Here is a 24748-nt window from a genome sequence, read left to right as displayed (position 1 = left end):
GGCCAGGAGTGGAAAATTATGGTCTTACTTGGGCTGAAAATAGCATGAGGCATCAGGGCAGGAACCTCACCCACAAGGCGAGTGGCCTGGGCCCTGAGCAGCAAGGTAGGATGTGCATACCAAGGGGCCATGCAGTTCAACTGGGTTCCAGAGGTGGGGCTCTGGGCCTGTCCCTGGTTCGCCCAGGGTCTCCAGTATCCACCCTGACCTGTGCCTGCCACAGGATTAGATGGTGAATAAGCCCCTCCTGTGTCCTTATGGAGTGGCTCAGGCCTGCAGGAAAGGCTGAAGGGTGGTTTGTAACAGGCAATCACTAAGAAAGCTCAAGAGGGTCCGGGTGTGGTGGTTCATACCTGTAATCCCAGCACTTTGGGAGGCTGAGGCAGGTGGATCACTTGAAGTCAGGAGTTTGAGGCCAGCCTGGCCAACATGGTGAAACCCTGTGTCTATTAAAAATACAAAAATTAGCCGGGTGTGGTGGCGCATACCTGTAATCCCAGCTACTTGGGAAGCTGAGGCAGGAGAATTGCTTGAACCCGGGAGGCAGAGTTGCAGTGAGCCAAGACTGCGCCACTGCACTTCCAGCCTGGGTGACAGAACAAGACTTTGTCTCAAAAAGAAAAAAAAAAAAAAGCTCAGAAGGACATCGGCTACATTAACAGAAGTATAGAACCTAGAATGTGAGAGGTGAATAGCTCACACTATTCTGGGCAGGTCACCCACATGGCACAGTGCAATCATTTGGGTCATGGTCTGTGATGGGTCTCTGTCACATGAGGGCGCTGTGGAGTCAAACTCCAAATACAGCAAGCTTTGGGGATGCCCTGCCTTTCACAAGGCACAGTGGGAAGGGTGGAGAGGTCAGAGGAGGCAGGCAGAGTGGGCCCACAGAGCGAGGGCTCTCCCAGAGGGAGAGGAGTGAGTCCCTGTCCTTGAGATCAAGAATGAGGCCTGTCAGCTTTGCCGTGTCCCCTTCCAAAGGCTAGGGCAGGGCCCTGTCCAGCTGAGCTCCACACATCAGCCCCGAGTGGTCCTGGCTAGACCCAGAACCTATCATAGGTGAAACCCATCTCCCCCATGCTAAGTCCTGACCCAGCCTGAGCAACACCCTGCCATTCTGGGATTTTCCCAGAAGGCAGAGGATGGACAGGAGGAGGAGTGAGTCTCTTTCATATTTACCCACAATGCAAAGGAAGCCTTAGGGTCAGGGCAAGGAGGGAGCCCTAACTTGGCCTCCTTGTGACCCAGCCCCAACCCTGCCTTGAGCCTGGAGCCAGCTGTCCAGCCTGCTTATGGCTCCTGCACACCCTGCCCTCTTGCCCCATGTCTTTGCCTGGGATGCATCCTGCATGTGGATTTTCTTCTGGTGAGCTGCTTTTCTCAGAAGCTACAACTCAGGGGTCTCCCACTCCAGGAACCCTTCCCTGACCCCCTGGCTCACAGCCCCATCCACTTGGCATTATCCAGTGGTGTGCTAGAGTGACTTGTACCTGCTTCCAAGAACCAATTGTTAAATTTTCAGGAATTTTACAAGGAAGCGGACATCATGTTTATAGTTTGAATTCGGCCATAAGAGTTTTTGCATCATGAAACTGGGCAGTTCTACAAAGAAGGGGTTCCCAGTTAAATCAGAGCTCCAGTTAAATGGTTTAACATTTACCAGCACATGACTGGCCACCACCTAAACTGGGAAATCTCAAGGACTGGGACTGCACCTGACTTCCCTCTGTGCTCAGCACAGAGTCAGGCACAGAAGCCAACTGGCTTTAAAGTGGGGTCTAGAGAGAGGATCTGGGGTCTAGAGAGAGGATCCCTGAAAGGAGACTACTCCTGAGACAGCTAGTGAGAAGGTAGGTGGCAGAAGGGAATGGGTTGGAGAAAGGACCCTTGTGTGGCTGGTGAAAGCTTCCCCACCATATCCTCATCCCCCAAGCACACAATAAGGCACAGCTCAGCAGCCAACACAACCTTTAGTATAAGTTACAGCCTCACACTGGCTCCTAGCCCATGGGAGCCTCCAGATGGGTCTATGACATTAGTCCCCAGATGTTCATCTCTTGGGCTGGGGGTACTCCTTAGAGCTGAGTCCACTGTGGCACCCAGTCCATTCCAGACCACTGTGCAAACTCAGCCCTCATTACTTACCAGGGTTTTCTGGCCAACCTGTGACTTGGCCGCCACCCCAGGTAGCTCAGCTACAGACTCTGGTATGTGACCTTGGTAAGCCACTTTCCTCTCTGGGCCTGTTTCTCTATTTGACTTGATTAGGCTAGACTCCAACCTAGGTACCTTGGCAGTACAGCCAGCTACTTGCGTGAGAGTCAGGCCAGGGGTGTCATTGACCTTAACTCTCGCCTTTCTTGAAACTTAATTCCCCCAATTCATACACACAAATGGTGACTAGGGGTTATGGGAACAGTTGACTCTGGACCACAGAGCGAATATCCTGAGCCCCTGTTAAATGACGGAGCATGGGGTCATGGCTTCCTTGGTCATCCAGCATGAGTCACTGATGGTCCATATCTGGGGAGACCGTACAATCTGCACAAGCCCTGGTCCCTGCAGCTTCCCAATATAAACCTGCGCAGGCTGAAGTGTTCTGCTCCTACAGCCTAATGTCTTTAGTGTTCTCGCTACTAGCCGGTGTGGACTCTGTCCGCCTAGAGTCCTCACTGCTGCCCAACACATCTTCTATCCTCTGCATGTCAGTTCTGTTGGATCTGCGCAGGCCCAGCCTGCGGCGAGCCGGGGTGGCAGGGCTGGAGTCAGTGGGTGGCTTGGCATCTCGGGCAAAGCGTACAAGCCTCTGCCCAGCGAGGAAGTAGAGCACCGGGTCAAGGCAACTGTTAGCACTGGCCAGCGGCCGGGTGATCTTGTAGGCCATGTTGATGGCGTTGAGGGTGTGGCAGCTGAGGTCCAGCGAGCGGAAGGAGTAGTAGAGGGTGCGGGTGACATGGAAGGGCAGGAAGCAGAGGGCGAAGACAGCCAGCACTATGGCGATGGTGCGCACGGACTTGCGCTTGGCCCTAGGCAGGCCGCCCGAGGTCCCGTAGGCCGGCTTTAGCAGCCGCCGAGCCATGAGCATGTAACAGACAAGGATGATGGCAAAGGGCACCGCGAAGAGCAGGCCCAGCATGACTGAGCTGTAGGCCACGAAGCGGCTGAAGAGATCGGGCGCCGAGGTGTCGTGGCAGGTCACGCGGCCCCCACGTGCGCTGGTGGTGACAAAGTAGAGCACAGGGGCCTGGCAGGCCAGCACCAACACCCACACGGCCCCGGCCACCCGGCGAGCGTAGCGGGCCTGGCCCCAGCGCAGGGAGCGCAGAGGGCGTAAGACACCCAGACACCGGTGCACGCTGATGCAGGTGAGGAAGAGGATGCTGCAGTAAAGATTGGTGTAGAAGAGGAAGCGCACCAGCTTGCAGAGCACGGTGCTAAAGGGCCAGTGGTCGCCGCGGGCGTAGTAATAGACCAGCAGCGGCAGGGAGGCCGCATACAGTGCATCAGACACAGCCAGGTGGAACATGTATGTGGTGGACGCATTCCAGGTCTTGAGGCGGCACAAGAAGATGTAGAGCGCCACGGCGTTCAGACACAGCCCAAGCACACACACCACGCCGTAGGACACAGGCAGCAGCACGTACTTGAAGTCCTCGTTGAAGCGGCACCTGTAGCCCAGCTCATCCCCATCCCAGGTGCCATTGATGGTGCCATTCCAGGGGCCCAGGTCTGCCGCCATCGCCCTGCAGGGAAGGGAGGGGTGAGGCCATCAGGGTTGTGGCTGGAGCGCCCCTAGGGGACCTGACACAGCCACCTGACCAGGGCTTTCGTTGCCATCTGACTTGGATCTGGACCTGGAACCTCCAAGCTTTGGAACCTTGAGAATGCATGAGATCCATGAATATCAGGATCACACAATCGTCAAACTTGAGAACAGGGGTAGACAAACTATAGTACAAAAGCCAGATCCAGTCTGCTTTTGTAAATTCAGCTTTATTGGAACACAACTGTACCCATCTGTTTACAAAGAGTTTAGTAGTTGTGATAAAGACCATATGGCCTGTGAAGTCTAAAATATTCACTATCTGACCTTCAAAAAAAGTTAGCTCAAGCTGGGTGCAGTGGCTCATGCCTATAATCCTAGCTACTCGGGAGGCCAAGGCAGAAACCAGGTGCTTAAGCCCAGCCTAGGCAACAAAGTGAGACCCCATCTCTACAAAATTTGTGTTAAAAATTAGCCAGGCGTGCTGGCACTCACCTGTAGTCCCAGCTACTTGGCAGGCTGAGGTGGGAGGATCATTGGAGCCCAGGAGGTTGAGGCTGCAGTGAGATGTGGCCACACCACTGCACTCCAGCCTGGATGATATAGCAAGATCCCATCTCTGGGAGAGGGGAGGGCGGGGGGGGGGGTGGGTGGATAGTTTTCTTACCCCTCTCTAGAACCTCAGGATCAGAGTTTTAGATGTAGGATTCTGAGCCCTAGAATCTGAGGATCTGGGGGTGCCAGAGCGGGTAATTTTGAGAATTTTGAGTCCATGGGAAGGGGCCTTTGAGGCTGGCTGACCCTGCTTCACACCCAATGCCTACTGCCTGCAGAGGCATTTCTGGCCGGTGGGCATCCAACAGCCCCCTGCAGGCATTACAGAGTTCTCTCCAGCTCGTTCTCCCACTCTGTGGCAGGCTCTGGGTGCACACCTAGTGTTCTGGTATTTGAGCAAGTATTTCCAAAGATCTCCCTCTTCAGTTAGTCCTTCACTTTTTCATCTTCCTCTATTCTGGCAATTTCTATATCTATCAACTGCCCCTGAGCCTGTGAGGCTACCAGGGAATCCCCCTGAAGTAACCCCCCCTCCAAGAGTCTAGGGAAATCTGGGGTGAAGATGGGGATGGGGGCCAACGGGTCTTCTTCTGTGTGGTAAATGCAGCTTCTTCTATGCCTATCCAGTTTCTCTCTGCATACCATCAGTATCCCCCCCAACCTTGTCCCCACTAAGCATGTAACACACCCATGGGGACTGACCATCCAACAGACAGTGAGTGCCTAGGGAGCAGCTTGTCCCCTCCCTCTCCTCCTCACCCCTACCCAGGTGACCAGTTAAGGGCTCTCTCGCAGCTGGGAGGTAGGGGACAGACATCCCGGCCTGGAAGACAAAGACGTGCCTAACATCCCAGGAGGCAGGTTGGAAATCATAGCAGGAGTCCTGGGTGGGCAAGTTCGAGAAAAACACAAAGAAGCACTTTCTAGCAGTGTGAAGGGGAAGGAGGAGCTAACATTTTTCAAACCCTACTACTAAGCCTGCTTTATAAAAGTTATTCACTTAGGCCAGGCGTGGTGGCTCACACCTGTAATCCCAGCACTTTGGGAGGCTGAGGCGGGCGGATCACTTGAAGCCAGGAGTTCAAGACCAGCCTGGCCACCATGGAGAAACCCTGTCTCTACTAAAAATATACACACACAAAATTAGCCAGGTGTGGTGGCAGGCGCCTGTAGTCCCAGCTACTCGGGAGGCTGAGGTGGGTGGATCACCTGGGCCCAGGAGGCGGAGGTTGCAGTGAGCCAGAATCACCCCATGTACTCCAGCCTGGGCGACACAGCAAGACTCTGTCTCAGAAAAAAAAAAAAAGTTACTTCACTTTATCCTTACGATGTGTTCTGGGGGCCAAGTCACCATCCCCAGTTCTCCAATCACGAAGCTAAGACACAGATCATGTAAGTTATTTGGTCAAGGTCATGCCACTGGGGATGGGTTGCAATTCCTGTCCAGGTCCAGTCCCTTGAAGTGGCTGTGGGATGGTGGTAGTGAACTCCCTGTTTATGGGAGTATGCAAGTGACTCTCTAGCAGAGGATGCAGAAGGGCTTGTGCCTGTGTCGGGGTATGTCTGGGAGGATGGAAAGGGCAGATGAGATGTGGAGTCCTCTTCATCCTGAGAATCTGGGGCCATGTAATTCCCTTCATTTTTATTTTATTTATTTATTTTTAATTTTTAATTTTTAGATGGAGTCCCCCTTTTTCGCCAAGGCTGGAGTACAATGGCCTGATCTCGGCTCACTGCAACCTCTGCCTCCCAGGTTCAAGCGATTCTCCTGTCTCAGCCTCCCGAGTAGCTGGAGTTACAGGCACATGCTACCACACCTGGCTAATTTTTGTATTTTTAGTAGAGATCGGGTTTTATCATGTTGGCCAGGCTGCTCTCGAACTCCTGACCTCAAGTGATCTTCCTGCCTTGGTCTCTCAAAGTGCTGGGATTACAGGTGTGAGCCATCGTGCCCGTACTAATTCCCTTCATTTTAGATCCTGGAGTCCTGAGGGACTGGGGGACTCTGCAGGGCCTGCAACATCCACTCCCATAGACCCTGAGCTGCTTTTCCAGCCCTGGCTTCCCAGAGGCAGTTCAAGGCCCAGGAGATTGAGATTAGGGGTGCTGGGGGTGTAGAGATCCTTCAATTTCCCTTCTTTTTTTCTTTCTTTTGTTTTTTTCTTTTTGAGACAGATTTTCACTCCATTGCCCAGGCTGGAATGCAGTGGCATGATCTCAGCTTCCTGCAACCTCCGTCTCCTGGGTTCAAGCAATTCTCATGTCTCAGCCTCCCAAGTAGCTGGGATTACAGGTGTGTGCCACCATGCCTAGCTAATGTTTTTGTATTTTTTAGTAGAGATGGGGTTTCACCATGTTGCCCAGGCTGGTCTCGAACTCCTGACCTCAAGTGATCCACCCACCTCAGCCTCCCAAAGTACTGGGATTACAGGTGTGGGCCACGGCGCCCGGCCAGTTTCCCTTCTTCCACCAAGACTCCCAGATCTTCTCTGTCTCCTGTTGTCAGCAAATGTGCACTCAGAAGCAAGTGGGCCTGCACCCTTGCTCCCCCTGCCATGGACACGGATGGCTCCCCAGGAGCCAGGGCAAAACCAGGGTGACGAGGCCAGGAGAAGCTTATGTGGTGCCAAGTTAAGAAGAGACAGGTAGAGGCTGGGGCTCTGGCAGGTCAAGTGGCTGAGACCCATCTTACCCAGGGTCAGGACAGTTCCTGCTGCCAGCTTAGTTCCAGGCTCTACCTCTTGTTGCTGGAACCACTGCACTGGCCTCCCTCCTCCAGCCCCAGGCCCACCCACCCACCCACCAAAATCCAGAGTGGCCTTTGTCAAATAAAGCATTCCTCTGTTTGGAATGCTCCTGCCGCTCCTACCCTCTCTCAGGAGAAAGCCCAGACCTCAAATCTGGTACCTGAGGTTTTCATAACTGAGCCTCTGCCAACCTCACCCGCCCCAACCCCTGTGACCTGCAGTTTCCTGGATGTGCCTAACACTCTCCCCTCCCAGCCTTAGTTGCTGCTGCTCCTTCTACCTGGAATTCATTCGTGGCCCTCATCTCCACCTGTTGAACTCACGGCTCTTTATCCCTCAGTGCAGAGAACCCAGTGATTAAGAACCTGGGCGCTGGAGCCAGACTGCTTCTGCTTTCTCAGCTGTAAAATGGGACAGTTACTAGAATCTCCACCACAGGACTGCTGTGAAGGTCGAGTCATTTGTGTAAAATGTCTGGAATAGAGCCTGGCACACAGTAGGCACACGGTGGTGAAATGAGTGCCAAGGTTCAGCTAGTGGTGGCCTTTTCCAGAAACCTTTGGCCACAGTGGAGGTGGGACTGGAGGTCCTGACTGGAGGCTGTAGAGGTGAGTGTGGTGGGCCAGGGGAGTGACACTGAGACCCAAGAAGGGGAAGGCCTTGGGCCCTGTGAGGGGAGGGGCCCTGCAAGGGGAGAGATGTTTGGGAGGGAGGCTCTGGAGACTGTTCCCTGATGGAGGAATGGTGGGGAAGAGGAATTCAGTGTCAACCATGGCAAGTGTGGGGATGGGCACAGCCTGGGTCCATCAGGTCTGGAGCTTTGGAAGGCCAGCTGAGAGTCACTGACTCACAGAAGCTGCAGGACAAGCAAGGAGAGGCCCCTGTGCGAGACTGAGGAGCTATGGAGGAGCCACATTCCCTCCCAGGACAGAGCCCCACCTGGGTATCAGTAAGCCGAGGTTCGAGTCTAGCTCTGCCACAAAACATCAGGTGACATCAAGCATTTCCTTCCTTCCTTCCTTCCCAAGTATCAGACACTAGTCAAATCCCCTAGCCTTGACAACTGCAGCCCCAAAATGTCCCCAGGAGGTCCTCTGACCCACTTGGACAGGGAGGGGGCTTCCTCCATGATCTAGACACACATGCCCAGTCTCGCCTTCACTCCATTGCTCTGTTCCTGCCTCAGAGATGAGGCCTGACCTCCCTCCACAGTCAACATAAACATCTCATCACCCTGCATGAAGAGTTTCCTGCTAATCCGTAACGGTGGAATCTCTGACACTGAAATGAGGGGTGGAGACTTCCCTGTCTCCCTTGAACTAAGGGAGCTGCCCCTTCCACCTGTTTTAAGACATCCTGGCCCCCACCCTCCCAAGCCAGCTGGGGACTCCATCACCATGGCCCTGGGCCAGACTCACCCCGCCCACCCTCTAGTTCTACAGGCTGGCTCACCAACCTGTGAGTACATCTTTCCTAGCCCTGCCTTAGAGGGACAGCCAACTTCCCAGCCCCCTCCCTTAAGTCTCCCTTCTGCCTCTCCTGATCCTGATGCCCCTGGGGCTGATGCCCCTGGGAGCCCCAGGCTCCACCTGACTATCCAATGCGCACCAGCCCTGTTGCGCCCCAGTCTGGCTGGCCCTGCCCCAAGGAACTCCCAGTCTGGAGGGGAGATGTGAGCCTTGTAAGGACCCTTCCAGGCTCCCCTGCCTGTGTTCATTCTGTTCTTTCTCACTGGAAAGCCTTCCCTGAACCCACCCACACTGCACTCCTTCGTACGTCCCAAAGGATCTTCTAATCTCTGAAGCTCTCCCTTCCATCACCCCTTAGGATGTTTCTCAGCCAGTTGGTAATTTGTCCTTCCATCCTGTACCCCAACACATTTCAGGTGCTCTTTGAAGGCTGGGTCCATCTGATGCTTTTCTCTGCCCCTATCATCCAGCAGGAGGCCCGACCACAGGAGGATTACAGGAACGAGAGAATGAATGAATGAATGAATGAATGAATCAAGCACAAGAGGCTATGGGGGCCCAGAGGAGGCACACACAGGCACAAGCCCTCTGCAGCTTCTGCACACTCCCATAAACAGGGAGTTCACTACCTCCCTCCTTCAGCCACTTCCACTGTGGGATGTACCTGAATAGGATTTGCAGCCCATCTCCAGTGCTGTAACCTTGATCAAATTACTTACAAATTACTTGCTTCTCTGAGGGCCTCTCAAGGACAAGAATGCTTAAAGGTTTCTTAGCTGCTGACCCTAAGTAACCAGGGGACAACCCAGCCCCTCTAGGGGTCCTGGCCCACCTGGAACCTGCTTATGTCCCTAGACTGTCTCTCCTTCAACTGCCACAGGAGCCCAGGAGACTCTGCCTTTCTCTGGACAGGTCAGGGAAGTGCCAGCGGGAGGGGATTGGACATGGGCGCACTGGAGATGGGTTGGCTGTCTGAGACCTGCCACAGGTTTTTATCTGGCTCAGAACTTGGGTCAGTCTGATTAGGATTCTCCACCCACCCTGCTTTGTAGGGGCCAGACCTGGGCTGAGCAGCTTTCACACAGCATCGTCATCCCCCATCCCCACCCCTTGGTAGATATTGCCATAGAGGTTAAGCTATTTGTACAAGGTTACACTGCCAGGCATTGGAAAAATTAGACTTGACACCCAAAGCTATCTGACTTCAAAGCCTGAATTCATCACAGCCTGGGATGAGGGAGCAGAGCAGGGCACCTGCCTTCGGATCCCCTTGATCTAAGCCAGTTCAGGGCAGACACAGGCACAACAGCACACGCACCCGCCCTCACCTCCCAGCCAGTGCACCCGCCCCCCTGCCACACGTACCTGACCAGCCCCCGCTCTCCAGGTCAGGATGCTCAGTGCCTGCTCGGGTTCCTCATTCATGAATGCACACACCTGGACTGGGCTGCAGGGAACTCTGCAGGAAACAGGAAAAACAGGTCCCCAGGCCTGGGGCCACACCTAGCCTCCAGCATTTTTCTGGGCAGGCAGTGCTGTTGCCGCAAGGGGCTCCTGCAGACAGAGGGAGGTAGAGAAAGCATGGTCTCAGGGTCATGGAAACCCAGCTAGGCCAATTCCCCCCAGGGCCACCTCCTCTGTGGTAACCTTAACCAGAAGGAGGCAGAGAGGTGGCCTGGTGTTTGTCCTGGTCTGAGTGCCCTCTGTACACCCAAACTGCAGCTCATGTGTTCCAGGAATTAGTTATTCACAGCCCCTTTCCCCAGGCTGCCTTTCATAGAGTGGTGGCCCTGCCTGGAGGAAAGTCTCACCCATGTCCTGTACAGCTGAGCCAAGCCTCCAAGCCTCCAGTGTCCCTTCCCTCGGTCCTGGTTCTGTGCTTTGGCCCCATAGTAGGAAAAGTCAATACCCTCTTTGCCCAGGGTGCATTGTATTGTCCTTCTGCCAACACACTTTTGCCTAAGCTACGTCTTTCTAGAGACCCCCTTCCTCCCCACTCCTACCTCTAAGCATTCCTCCATAGGTGTTATAAACACACATATGCCACACCTGAACACACACTGGCACAGACACACCAAGACACATAGATACACAAAGGCATGCAGAGTCACACTCAGGTGTACATGCAGTGGACACATACGGATGCACACACACACACACACACATAGTCTAGACCATCAGGGCCTAAAACTGCATTTAGAAATCTCCTGTGCCATATATACACCATGGAATACTATGCAGCCATAAAAAAGGATGAGTTCATGTCCTTTGCAGGGACATGGATGAAGCTGGAAACCATAATTCTCAGCAAACTATCACAAGATCAGAAAACTAAACACTGCATGTTCTCACCTATAAGTGGGAGTTGAACAATGAGAACACATGGACACAGGAAGGGGAACATCACACACCGGGGCCTGTTGGGGTTGCAGGGCTAGGGGAGGGATAACATTAGGAGAAATACGTAATGTAGGTGACAGGTTGATGGGTACAGCAAACCACTAGGGCATGTGTATACCTATATAACAAAACTGCACGTTCTGAACACGTAACCCAGAACTTAAAGTGTGTGTGTGTGTGTGTGTGTGTGTGTGTGTGTGTGTGTGTGTGTGTGTATGAAATCTCCTGCCAGGCGCGGTGGCTCAAGCCTGTAATCCCAGCACTTTGGGAGGCCGAGGCGGGCGGATCACAAGGTCAGGAGATCAAGACCACAGTGAAACCCCGTCTCTACTAAAAATACAAAAAATTAGCCGGGCGCGGTGGCGGGCGCCTGTAGTCCTAGCTACTCAGGAGGCTGAGGCAGGAGAATGGCATGAACCCAGGAGGCAGAGCTTGCAGTGAGCCGAGATCGCGCCACTGCACTCCAGCCTGGGCAACAGCGTGAGACTCCGTCTCAAAAAAAAAAAAAAAAAAAAAAAAAGAAATCTCCTGTGCGAAACCCTCTTTCACAGAGGAGGAAACAGGCCCAAGCCTCACAGTAAGTCAGGGACAGAACCAAGACTAGAGCCCAGCCCTCCCGAATTCTGGCTGTGGTTTTTATCTCACCTTGGAGCCCCTTGTGCACACCAAGCACAGGGTTTCGGGGAGGGGACAGTTGCCTGGTGGAGGGGCCCTCTGTGTGGGCAGGTCTCACCCTCCACCAGCACCTCAGATACCTCAAAGGAGAAATAGAACATGCAACTCCTGAGTTTTTCTTTTTCCATCTTCATTTCCCTAGGATGGAGGAGTGGGTCTGTGACAGCTGAGCCAAGGTCCCCAAGCTGGAAGTGCAGTACAAGGGTGGGGGCATGTGGGAGAGGAGATGGGGACACTGCAAGAATACCTTGGGGATAGGGCAGGGGTGTTCATGGGAAGTGCCTCTGGGCCACTGCTTACTGAGTGCACCTTGCCCGGTGGTCTCAGACTGACAAGGCCGGTGGGCTGGTAGCTCCCCGCTGATCTACTCTAGAGACTATGACAAGGTGAGGGAACGTCAACCTTTTCACCCTGCTGCACCCAGGTGCACGCCCTGTCTCCTCCTCCTTAGAAAATGCCTTGACTCAACAGGCTAAAGTGGAGAATATCACTTTCTCCAAGTGGTTCTCATTTCTGAGAAGGGCCCCCACCATCTTTCCAGGTTTCAAACCTCTGATACAGCCTGGAAAACCTCCCTCTTCTCCACCCTGCTAGAAGCCCACCACTCACCAAGTCCTGTTAGTTCAACCAGTGAAATTCCTCGGACATGCACCACATGGTCCCCACACTGCAGCCTGAGGTCTGTTTTTCCGCAGTCCACAGCACCAGCCTCCTCACTGGCCTCCGTGCCTCCACCCCTGCCCTGTCTGTCCACCTTTCACACTGCGGTCATGTGGTTTCCTAAAACACAAATCCAATTGAGTTGGATTGTGTTGAGTCATGTTGTTGAGTCATGTTCGTGGCTCCCTAGTGCCCTCAGGCGACTGTCCCAGCTCCTCAACCTGGCACTCAGGCCCTGGCTGATCTGGTCCCTGCCATCGCTCCAGAAAACCCATCCTCTCTGCCCTTGCCCTCATATTCCTGTCTCAGGCACAACAAAAGCAGTCGCATGGTCATATTGTTGCTCAGAGACAGCCTCCCTTATCATCTAACACCTATATCACCACAAGAGTTTAGTGCTGTCCCTGTGCCAAGTTCTGTGTTAGGTGACTTCATATACCTCTTCTCGTTGAATCCTGAGAGACTCAGAGAGGCTAAATAACCTCACAGCTCACAAAGCTAGCAAACGGCATAGCCACTCTGGGTTGTCCGACTTCAGAGGCTGTGCCCCTGACCACTACCTCCCACCCTGCAAGCCCCAGGCCCTCTCCCAGGAAGCTGCCTGACCATCCCTTTTTGGCCCCACAGCTCTCTGCCTGTCTGCTCAGTTCTCTGCCAGAGGAGTGGCAGGGCCCAGGATTTACTCTTTTCAGTACTTTTCAGTACTTCCTTTGTGTGAGGAGGTCATGGTGGTTATTGCATCTATCTCACAGGTAGAAAAACTAAGGCCAGACATAGAGCCTAAGGTAATTTATAGATTCAATGCCATCCCCATCAAGCCACCAATGACTTTCTTCACAGAAGTGGAAAAAACTACTTTAAAGTTCATATGGAACCAAAAAGGAGCCTGCATTGCCAAGACAATCCTAAGCCAAAAGAACAAAGGTGGAGGCATCACACTACCTGACTTCAAACTATACTACAAGGCTGCAGTAATCAAAACAGCATGGTACTGGTACCAAAACAGAGATATAGACCAATAGAACAGAATAGAGCCCTCAGAAATAATACCACACATCTACAACCATGTGATCTTTGACAAACCTGACAAAAACAAGAAATGGAGAAAGGACTCCCTATTTAATAAATGGGACTGGTAAAACTGGCTAGCCATATGTAGAAAGCTGAAACTGGATCCCTTCCTTACACTTTATACAAAAATTAATTCAAGATGGATTAAAGACTTAAATGTCAGACCTAAAACCATAAAATCCCTAGAAGAAAACGTAGGCAATACCATTCAGGACATAGGCATAGGCAAGGACTTCATGTCTAAAACACCAAATGCAACGTCAACAGAAGCCAAAATTGGGAAATGGGATCTAATTAAACTAAAGAGCTTCTGCACAGCAAAAGAACCTACCATTAGAGTGAATAGGCAACCTACAGAGTGGGAGAAAATTTTTGCAATCTACCCATCTGACAAAAATCTGACAATTTTTGCAATCTACCCATCTGACAAATATCTAGAATCTACCAAGAACTTAAACAAATTTACAAGAAAAAAATCAAACAACCCCATCAAAAAGTGGGCAAAGGATATGAATAGACACTTCTCAAAAGAAGACATTTATGCAGCCAGCAGACATATGAAAAAATGCTCATCATTATCGGCCATCAGAGAAATGCGTAACAAAACCACAATGAGATACCATCTCACACCAGTTAGAATGGCAATCATTAAAAAGTCGGGAAACAACAGGTGCTGGAGAGGATGTTGAGAAATAGGAACACTTTTACACTGTTGGTGGGACTGTAAACTAGTTCAACCATTGTGGAAGACAGTGTGGCGATTCCTCAAGGATCTAGAACTAGAAATACCATTTGGTCCAGCCATCCCATTACTGGGTATATACCCAAAGGATTATAAATCATGCTGCTATAAAGACACATGCACACGTATGTTTAATGTGGCACTATTCACAATAGCAAAGACTTGGACCCAACCCAAATGTCCACCAATGAGAGACTGGATTAAGAAAATGTGGCACATATACACCATGGAATATTATGCAACCATAAAAAAGGAAGAGTTCATGTCCTTTGTAGGGACATGGATGAAGCTGGAAAACATCATTCTGAGCAAACTATAGAAAGGACAGAAAACCAAACACCACATTTTCTCACTTATAGGTGTGAACTGAACAATGAGAACACTTGGACAGAGGGTGGGGAACACTACACACCGGGGCCTGTCATAGGGTGGGGGGAGGGGGGAAGGATAGCATTAGGAGATATACCTAATGTAAATGACGAGTTAATGGGTGCAGCACACCAACATGGCACATGTATACATATGTAACAAACCTGCACGTTGTGCACATGTACCCTAGAACTTAAAGTATAGTTTTAAAAAAAGAAAAAAAAGAAAAACTAAATCCAGAAAGGGGTAGCTCAAGGTCTCACCCAAGGTCACCAGTGAGCCAAGGGCAGAGCCAAGCCTAGCGTGCAGACCTCTAACCCCCTGATCTGGTCCTGCCCCTAACCCAATCTGGGTCTTTCTCTTTGTGGTTCTAGGCTAGTGAGGCCAAAGTCAGAAGGAGGAGCTGGGTAGCTCCCAGGGCACTGTGGAATTTCCAGGATGGTTGGATGACATTCCAGCTCCTCCACTAGAGTGGCTCTGGAATGTGCCTCCTTGGCTGGTGGCAGACCCTGTCTAGTCTGGTAGAGGAGAATGTCCTGTCACCTCTGTGGAGACCCCTGCTGCCTATCTCCACCAGGGGTGGGGTGCTGTGAGGGAAAACAGAGGACCTAGTCCCAGAACCTCATTAAGGGGGCAAGAGAGGGCACTAGGCAGGTGGGAAATCCCTGTTCTGCTCTTCCCAGTGGTAAGACAAGTCTCTTAACTCCAAAACCCAGAACTCAGTTTCCTCTCAATATCAGAACAGTACCTGCCTCAGAAGGTTGTTGAGCTGGTTAGATGATTTAGGCTCATTTTATGAAATAGTAAGAGAGAATATTTCAGCAGTTAAAGAAGGCATGGAGGGTGGGGGTATCTCAGGAAGACAAGAAGGGCAGGAAGCTTTGCAGGAATTATGGGCTACAGGAAGGTCACAACCAGAATAACCACAGATCAGGTCTCCCACACTGAAGGCTGTCCTCAGGGGGAAGGCAGTCCAGGGATTCCCCAGCAGAAGCCAGATAGCCACCATACTCTTTCACTCACTCACCCTTCACAAAGGTTGTCACATCTATGCCCATCGCTGGGCAGGGCACCTGGGGACTCTGAGGTAGGTCAGATCTCAAGGAATTCACTGTCAAGATCAGGGGAGGCACACTCAGAAATAGGCGATGATAACACAAGGTGATCAGGCCTGGAGGAAGCCAAGGAGGCCCCCAACAGGATTGGAAGGGTGATGAGGGAAGGCTTCCTGGAGGAGAGGGCACCTGACTTGCATTTTGGAAGATGAGGAGTCAGGTGGTTGGAGAGACAGGAGGAGCAGAGTGAGGATGAACAAGAGATGACATGACACGTTTGAGGAACTGCTCTTCATCTTGGTGGCTTGAGGGGAGTGGAGAGGGCAAGGCTGGAGTGCACAAGCTGAGGAGCTTAGAAGTCACCCTAGCCCCTCCTCAATGTCCTTCATGGGGCTGAAGGCCAGCAGGCCCCCTGCCTTGCCTGACCTGCTTCTGCACCGGGAGCACCAAAGCTGGTCTGAGGAAATGGCTAAGGGGTAACCTCAGATGCTATCAGCCGGTGCCGTTGTGGTGTAAGACCTCCCCTTCACACGGCCCTTGGGCTCTCTACCCCCTTCCAGATGCTCTCTCCTTCTTGGGAACCCCCCTAGGATCCTGGCTGTGGAGGCCACTCACCAGGGCTGAGCTCAGAGCAGCATCTGAGTGGGTAAATCTCAGATCAGCCAGGCTTACAGATCGGAAAGCCAAGACCTCTAAAGAGGAAGGGACTTACTCAAGGTCTGGTGTTCTAATTATTGTCAGTGTGGGTTTGACCACCTTACCTCCAACCCAGAGCAGGACCCCAAACCACCCATCTCACCTGGATCCCAGCACAGCCCAGAACAGGGCTACAGAGACATGCTGCTAGATTAAACAGGCTCAGAACCACAACATCCTGGACACCACCCCAACCTATCACAGCCAAATGCCTCCAGATTCAAGAGGCAAGAACCCTGAGTTCAGGCTCTAACTTGGAGCCGCCTGTGTTGTGCAGTCTTGGTGAAGTCAGCCCCCCTCTCAGAGCCTCGGGTTCTTCAGTGGTCAGATGGGGAGAATCACTGCTGCATGGGACAGCCCATGAGGAATAAGACAAGGGGACAGATGGGTGCACCATGGCACTAGCAAATCATGAACTGTCCTAATGTGGAGGCTGTGTCTGCCTGTCACAACAGGGAGACACTGAAATTCAGGAGCCCACGACACTGCTCGGTAGGTAGGCCCTCCCAGGTGTCCCCAGCAGAGGGACAGAGGTCATGGTCAGAGCAGTCAGGCAAGGTCCCTGGAAGGGGAACTGTGATAAGATTTGAGGAGGAGCAGGAAGGGTCCAGCTTGGGAGGAAAGAAGGTGGATGGAGAATCCAAGGTGGAAAGGGGGATGAAAGCATTGACCAGGAACCACATGAGCCTGTGATTCTGAGATGGCCCCTCCAGGTGCCTCCAGGATTCTGAGTTCCCTGGTTCTCACAGTCTAATTCCAAGAGGCTCTGGTTCCGGGTGTGGGCTCAGTGTTTCTTCAATTCTATCACTCGTTGCTCCTGATAGCCTTTGCTTTTGAGATTCTCAGAGCCACAGGAGTCTGGATTCAGAGTAAGAAATCTTAAATCACATTCCCAGGAACCACAAAGTCCCAGCAAACACTTGCCAATGCTCTGGTGCACCCGGCCTCAGAGGGACCTCGGGAACTCAGACTCAGATCGCACTCTGCAGGACCTTTGAGGAGTACCCAGTCAGGCTGGGGAAAAAGACACAGACAGGGACCAAATCCACTTGGGTGAATAAACCATACAAGGCAAGCCCAGGGGTTATGGAGCACACAGCAACTCCTACCTGGCCTGGGGGAGGTGGTCAGGGAGCGCTTCTGCAGAGGAGGGGTCATCTGAGCTGGAAACTGATAGATGATTAGGAGTTTGTCAGGTGGGCAAAGAGGGAGGAGGGCTCTGAAGGCAGGAGAGGCATGAGCAAAGACTTGGTGGATGAAAGCGTGACCTGCTGGGAAAGGCCGGGAGGTCTTACATGGCTGCTGTGGAGGGTGAGGTGGCATGGAATGTGTGGGAGCCTGAGGAATTCACATGAAAAGGCTCAAATGCCAGGCCGAAGAGCTTGGCCTCTATTCTGAGGACAGTGAGGAGCCATGGAAGGCTTAAGAGGGGAAGGACATGGTCAGAGTCGACCTTTACAAAAATGGTGCCACATGGAAGGTAGATGGGACAGGGAGTCCGCAGGGAGGGAGACCAAGGAGGAGACGACAATATGGTGGCGCCGTGAGAGGAGCAGGTCCCTTGGCCCTAGATTTCCTGCGACAGCCCAGCCATGGCAAGAGTCCCCCTCCTACAAGCCAGGGCTGGGGCATTCACCAGGAAGCCAGGTCCACACCCAGAGGTTCTCCTCAGACCTGGGGAGGGAAAGGCCATGTGAGCCCCAGAAGCCTGAGGGAGGTCCCTTTCCCTCACTCCAGCACCCAGGCCTCTCACCCAGGAGCTAAAATGAGAGGGACAAGGTACCAGGGCAGAGGGCCAAGGAGTTGTTCCTCGGGGCCCAGGCTGCTCACCCTCCTACCAGAAACTCCTGCTACTCATCTTGGACCAGGAACGACTCAGGCCTAAGAGATGGGGTGATGGGGATGGAGGAACTCCTCTGCTCCAGAACCAACTGTGGCGCTCCATGGAGAAAAGCCCCCCCTTCTACTCCATGCCTACTCCCACCTTGCCACTCATTTCCCACATACCCACTGGCACCTGCCCTGAGCCCAACCTGGGTGATGGGGACAGAGAGAGAAAGCAGGGATGGCTGAGCGTAGTCCTACAACTGGCCTCTGGATGAGTACAGAGGTCACAGTGGCCCACACAGCCAGCCTACTCCTATCAGGGCCCAGTAATAAGGACAGGACAGGCCCGAGGACCCAAGGGCAACCAAGAGGAAGGTGTGGCCCAGAGGGTATACCAAGCAGGCCTACACAAAGCAGTCTGGGGAGAGGCAGTTTGGGCAGAAGGCTTGAGGGGCAACCCCCACTGCCCTCACCAGATCAACAAGGCATCTCTGGTCCTGTGGGCAGGTCTGGGCAGGCGTTATCTTATCAGCAGTTGGGTAATCTGGCCACAAGAAAGCCCCAAACACAGGTTCCCAGGGCAGAATTCAAACTCCTCTCAGCCTGGAAGCCAGAGGACCAGGCCCGACCCCACAGGGCTCTGTCTCAGATGGGGAGGGCTAAGCTGGCAGATGGACTGGAGCCCCAGGTTTCACCTCAGCTTGGTGACCCTGGGCAAGATACAATCCATGCCTCTATTTCCTGATCTGCAAAATGGAGATTCAATTCCTGCCTCACAGGTCTATAGGAAGACAAAATGGATTGTAAATCATTACTAGTGAAGCCATCTCTGCAGAGCAGGTAGGGGAGGAAGGCATTCAGTAATTAAATTTCAATAACCAGCACAACCCCTTGCTATTGCACCCATGTTCTCTTACAGTCTTCAAAATGAATTTAAGTCTATGAGTATCACATTCCTTCTCCAAGCACTGCAGTTTAAGGCTTATAAAGCTCTTCCCTGGTCACTATCTTAATCCTCGTAGCAACTTTGCCCTCAAAAAGCAAGGATCACCATTCTCAATTTACAGATGGCAGAACTGACACCTAGAGAGGGACAATGGCCTCTCTAAAGACTATAGCCATTAAGTCAAAGCTCTCATGAGGTCACTCATGAGGCCCTGGTGACACCCTCACACCTTCTTAGAGCCTTATGCATCCAGGGCAGGAGGGAGACAAACAGAGGAGCCACAGCCTCACTACACAGCCCAAGTTTGGTAGTCATTTCTGAGGGTTACCCACTGGGATACCTAACCCCTCTGACCAGACTCCAAGAAAGCCCAAGACAGGGAGAAAAGGAGAAAGAGTGACAAACCTTTTGTGCCAGGGCCTCCCCACACACATACTCTCCCATGCAGGATCTTACTTGTTCTGGCCTCCTTTTAGAGCCTAGCAGGGCAGGAACTGGTCATCCAACAAGCTGGGAGCAGAGCTGGAATGAGATCAATTGCAGGTCCCCAAATTCCTCAGCAGGAGCATCTGAAGGCTCAGGGAAAAGTGTCTGGCCAACGGGCGAGGACTCAATTAGGGTTTAAACAACTCCTGGGACAGTTCTAGTGTTGACATCACAAATGCCCTGACCTTCCTGCACTTGGCACTACTTGATCCATTCTCCATCCTGCAGCCAGAGAGCTCTTTCTGAAATGCCACCTGACCATGAAACTCCTCTGCTCATAAATTTCCATGGCTCCTTATTGCCTTCAGGATAAAATCCAGGTCTTTAGCCTGGGCACTCTAGGTCCTGCAGTGTCCCAGATCACACTGTTCTGGCAAACTGTGCCACCCACTTTGATAACCATATTCTGGTTTGCCCTTCTTTGGAGTGACATGGAGCTCACCTGCAGCCAGGCCTTTACTGGAGAAGCTGGGGCCAGAAACAGGGGATGGGGGCTGCTGCTGCTCTCTCAGTTCAGCTCAGCCCTGTGCGGGATGCTGGCAACACAGAAATGAGTCAGACCCAGTTTCTGCCCTCCAGGACCCCCTAGACCTGAGAAGAGGAAAGGAGGAGACAGACATAGATCATGACGGTCCAGGTGGGACCAGGGCTGTCAGCACCAGGATTGTAGGGGCCTAGAAGAGGCTCCAACCCTGCTGTGGGGATCAAGGAAAGCTTTCCAGAGGAGGGGCCATCTGAGCTGGGTCCCAAGTCTGGGTAGTTCTCCAGTTGAGGAAGGTGCGAGTAGGAGGCTTATCAGGCAGGGAGTGTAGAATATGCAACAGGACCGAGGCAAGAAATGAGAGACTCCAGACAGCTGCTGCATGGTGAAGAATCAGGCGCGAGAGGTGGCTGGAAAGGCCGGCAGGCCCCAGTTATCAGAGACCTTAAGTCCCAGGCTACACGGCTCAGGCTTGGTCCTGTGGAAGGCTTGTGCCCTAGGGAGGGGCACATGTGGGATTCTGGTTTTGGCAGGCTCCCTCCAGGGACTGACTTCCCATCCCTAAGCTGTGAGCCTGCCCATGGGGGGACACTGGTACTGAACATGACACACTCATCAGCTCCTCAACAGCCCTCAAATCCCGTATCATTAGTCCCTTCTTACAGATGAGGCCACCGAGGCTCAGAGAAAGGACGGCTTGCTCAGACCACACAGTGGCCAAGACAGGATTGGAACATAGATCTCTGAGTCTCCAGAGCTCTCTTGTGGACCTGTCTGCGCAGAGAATCTTCTTCCTCCCACTTCCACCAGCAGGTAATAAACTTGCCTGGGTCCTCATCCAGATCCTCAAAACTCATCATTATTTCAGCTTAGATCCAAAACAAACCAGGCAGATCAGGCTGTGGTCCCGGGGAAGCTGGCGATGCCATACTGAAAGGAACAGCAGCCATGGACCCCACAGATCCCGAGCTGGCAGTGCTCGTCTCCAGCAGTCCCTGACCCTTGGGCTGCACTCCTGGAGGACCCCAAGAGGGCCACTGGCAGCCTTCGGGTTGCGGGGTGGGGTATCGCCTTTCTCCTGACTGACCCTTCCTACCACGGCATTTGCCAGATTTAAAGTCCTGAGACAGAGGCTTTACTGTCCTTCCTCCCCACTCCCTCCTCCCCCGCCCACTCCCTGCAACTGCCCCCCTCAACCTTACCAGCGGTAGGCGGCCACCCAGAGTGACCCTGGGGGCAGGACAGGGGGCAGGGGATCTTCAGGGGTTCATGTCTCTGGGCACCGCCCACCGCCCCATGCCACGGGGACGCTCACATCCGAGCACACACAGACAAGTTCCGCAGGCTGGGCCAGTCGCCCCGAGGGGCGCACACACTCACCCGCTAACACGCAGACTTCGCGCACAGTCTCCTCGCAACTGGGCGCCCGTCTACACTCACCCAGACCGACGCTCCCGTGGAGACAAAGTTCAACCACGGACCCACAGGCGCGTTCAAGACGCCCAGTTATGCGCTACACGCCGGCTCGCAACGGTGCCCCGGGGCGACAGCCGCTCCACAGCGCCCTCCCCTGCCCCGCGCCCAGTCGGCACCTGCGCCAGCGCCCGCCGCTTCCCTGGGCCTCTCCAAGCGCCCTGTTCCCTCCAGGCACCGCACCTCTCGCCCCTGCGCTGCGCTTCTCCGGCCGGCGTGCCGTCGCCGCGGCTCCCGGGTGCCAGTGCCTGCGTCCAGCCGCCGCCGCAGAGACCCACGTGCCTGGGAGCCCAGCTACCCACCTCCCTGCGCTGTTCCCCACCCCCGAAGCCGGGCCAGGCAGGGGGCGGGGCGGACCTTTGACCAACCCTGGCACCGCCCTCAACCCGCCCGGTTAGATACCTCACCACCCGCTCCGGGACGCCGCCCAGCGACACGGCCGCGGGGTCAGCGCGTCTGTACCGGTGCTGCAATGGGAGGGGCGGGCGGCGACGGTCCCACTGCCGGGCCTGAAGGAGGCCGCCCGGCTCCCTCACGCTAGAAGGGAGCGGGTGAGCAGAGGTTTTCAGAGACGCCAAAGTTTTGCCAGGTCAGCCCGGCGCCTGCGTGGCCCGCTGCTGGACCTTTGCGCCCAGCCGCCGCGCCACCCTACCCCTGTTCCGCCCCGCCCCAGCCCGGCTGGCCAGGAAGGGACCTGCTCGGAGAGACCTGCTCGAAACCCCAGGACGAGGACGCACCTCCCTTGCTTGAAAGTGGGGGTAGGGGATGCCTCTCCTCATTACCCTGGGAAGGAAAGCAGGGTACTCAGGATCCCACCTCTTCCGTGCTCCCTACTTTCCCTGCCTTAATCTTACCAGCAGCTCCCTGAACTCCCCACTCTCTCTGGCCCGTTATCTTGAGCTGCTTTAACTCTCTTCTCTGCCGTCCACGTCCACCGCACTCTAATGGCCTTCCCTGGTCGGGCTGCGTGTCTGACCCGTTCGGAGACTGTGAGCTCCCGAGGGCGGGAACCAGGTCTACCTTCTTCCTGCTGCTGTCCCAGGTGCTCAATCCTTGAAGGTGTGAATGGATGAATGAATGAGCGCCCCCCTCTCTCTCATTTCTGGGCTAGGAATCAGGAATGTAGGTTCCTACCCAGCTTCAGCACCGACTCTGGGAGACCTTGACCCAGTTCCATTCTCTCTCAGGGTCTCCTTTCCTGTGAAGTGGAGTCAATCCACTCGGGTGGCTGGACAAGTGCAGAGGAGGCCTCTTCCTGTAGCCAAGGAACTTGCCCAGAGCCCCTGGGGCCTTGGGCCCTCTTGGGATCCATATCAGCTGACTGGGCCTGGCTGACATGAAGGGTGCTGGCTGCAGCCCCACCAGGAGCAGGAACAGAGTGGACACGCAGCCCAGAGGGGCAGAGCCGCCTCTGCAGTCCTGCTGGGACCTTTGCTTGGGAGACACAAAGGCCCTTTGTCCAGCCTCCTCTGCCTATTGTCTAAGCTGGGCCAGGCACCTTCCAGGGACCTAAGTATCCTCATAGCCCAAGTTATAGGGCCTAGGCCTTCAGGTTCCAGTATGGGGAAGACCCTTTCGGCACTGGAACTCCAGCCAACCCCTTCTTTCTCTCCCCTCTTCCAAAACTTCAAACCTTATACTGTCATGGCCATTTAGCCCAGGAGAAACGAGTTTCTTTGACGCAAAGTTGAGGACCCAGCCTTGACCTTCGCCTTCAGCGGGCAAATCTGGTTGGTGGCCTGCCCAGGGCTCTGCCCCTGCTCTGGCCCAATTCCCTTACTTTACAGCTGAGGAAACTGCATCCCTGAGACATATGGCATTTCAGCTACCACACAGGTGGCTTAGTGAGGCCTTAGGAGCAGAGGAAGGGGTCTAGTCCTTGAACCCCATAGCCTTGGGTTTAGATTCCAGTCTTGCCTCACCTGTCCCATGACTCATCTCTGAGCCTGAGTTTCCTCTTTTGCAAAAGGGAGTAATACTAATATCTCACTTGCTGGCCTGTCTTAAGTTTTTTGAGAAAGGGCCTTGCTCTGTCACCCAGGCCAGAGTGCAGTGGCATGATCACAGCACACTACAGTCTCTACTTCCCAGGCCCAAGGGATCCTCCTACCTCAGCCTCCCAAGTAGCTGAGACTACAGGCACATGCCACCATGCCGGACTAATTTTTAAATTTTTTTGTAGAGATGGGGTCTCCCTGTGTTGACCAGGCTGGTCTCAAACTCCTGGGTCCAAGCAATCCTCCTGCCTTGGCCTCCCAAAGTGCTGGGATTATAGGCATGAGCCCCAGCACCCTATCCTTAAATTCTTTTTTTCATGGTTTTATTCATCATCCCAAGCTGTCTGGGCTCAAGGGGTTAGTATCCCATGTAATGAGGGGCTAGAAGTCTCGTCTCCTGACGTCCTCCCCAGGCACTCCCATTGCTGGGTTTTAGAGGTCATCAAGTCCTGCAGGCTTCGAATCTCCCAACAGAGTCCCGCTTACCTGGGGCTGCCTGGGGAACCCCCATCCCATTTCAACTTGAGCACCTTTGCTTTTGTATTTTTATTTATTTATATTTCTTGGCAAGAATTTGTTGTAAACACATAGAAGATTTTGTGGCTGAAATAATGTAAAACCATTGATCAAACCGGAAATTGAGACACAGCCAGCATCACACAACAGGCTCATCTGAAAGGCTGGAATAGCATCGAGGGAGTCTCCCTGGAACCAAGCAGCCAAGGCCAGCTAATGGTAAAGGCCCAGGCACAGTAATGGTCCCCTGGAGGTGGGTAATGGAGCCATGGGGGCAGGAGGAGGGTTCCATTAGCAGTAGCAGGTCAGGAGGGGAAGGGCAAAGTTCCAGCCTCGGCTTCTCCCATGCATTAGGAGGCTTCCTGTCTCTCCAGCCCTGAAAAGGTATTTGGCTAATTCAGGCCTTTTCATCCTCCTCCTCTCATCACCCCTGGGAAAACTTGCTCTGAAAATGCATGCTGGGGATGGAGCCTCTGCCCTGGCCCAAGCTCCAGTCCCCCCTTCCCAGGCTACAGTGGTGTCTCTGTTGCCCCTTGATGCCATATCCTGCCTTATACTCTCTGGTGGCTCCACCATCCACTGGATAAAGCCTAGCTCTCCAGCCTGCCACTCCAGCCTCCCTGTCTCTCTGCCTCACCTCTCACTTCTGACCAGCCTCCTGTTGCCGCTTACCCCTCCCTCTGCACCCCAGTGCCCCTGCTCCTGGCTCCCCACCATGGCTCCTCAAAGACCCAGGCTAGGTGCCCCACCACCTACCATGCTGTTATCGCTATCACTGCCTGTCTCTCCTTCTAACAGGGGTCTCTCTGAGAGCAGAGCC

The 24748-nt window shown here is 53.7% G+C and overlaps 1 protein-coding gene across 50 annotated transcripts; it reads right to left on the bottom strand.

Moving 5' to 3' along the window:
- Positions 1 to 1951: 1951 nt before the first annotated feature.
- Positions 1952 to 22164, bottom strand: P2RY2 (purinergic receptor P2Y2). Of its 50 annotated transcripts, none has more exons than XM_077963691.1 (7): positions 21599 to 21787; positions 19904 to 19997; positions 19432 to 19566; positions 12219 to 12389; positions 9900 to 10088; positions 4259 to 5602; positions 1952 to 3743 (listed from the first exon to the last, which is right to left on the bottom strand). In XM_077963691.1, the coding sequence occupies exon 7, from the start codon at positions 3737 to 3739 to the stop codon at positions 2606 to 2608; it is 1134 nt and encodes a 377-aa protein (XP_077819817.1). In that variant the 5' UTR covers positions 3740 to 3743; positions 4259 to 5602; positions 9900 to 10088; positions 12219 to 12389; positions 19432 to 19566; positions 19904 to 19997; positions 21599 to 21787; the 3' UTR covers positions 1952 to 2605. The 50 variants fall into 50 exon arrangements, with proteins under 50 accessions (XP_077819817.1, XP_077819831.1, XP_077819822.1 ...); XM_077963705.1 differs by having other exon boundaries at positions 5528 to 5602; XM_077963696.1 differs by having other exon boundaries at positions 4259 to 4382.
- Positions 22165 to 24748: the final 2584 nt, after the last annotated feature.

This window comes from Macaca mulatta, chromosome 14 (assembly GCF_049350105.2).
Source record: "Macaca mulatta isolate MMU2019108-1 chromosome 14, T2T-MMU8v2.0, whole genome shotgun sequence".
In the NCBI taxonomy this organism is placed as follows: domain Eukaryota; kingdom Metazoa; phylum Chordata; class Mammalia; order Primates; family Cercopithecidae; genus Macaca; species Macaca mulatta.
The sequence above is the reverse complement of the archived record's forward strand: the minus strand, read 5'-3'. Positions and strand labels throughout refer to the sequence as shown.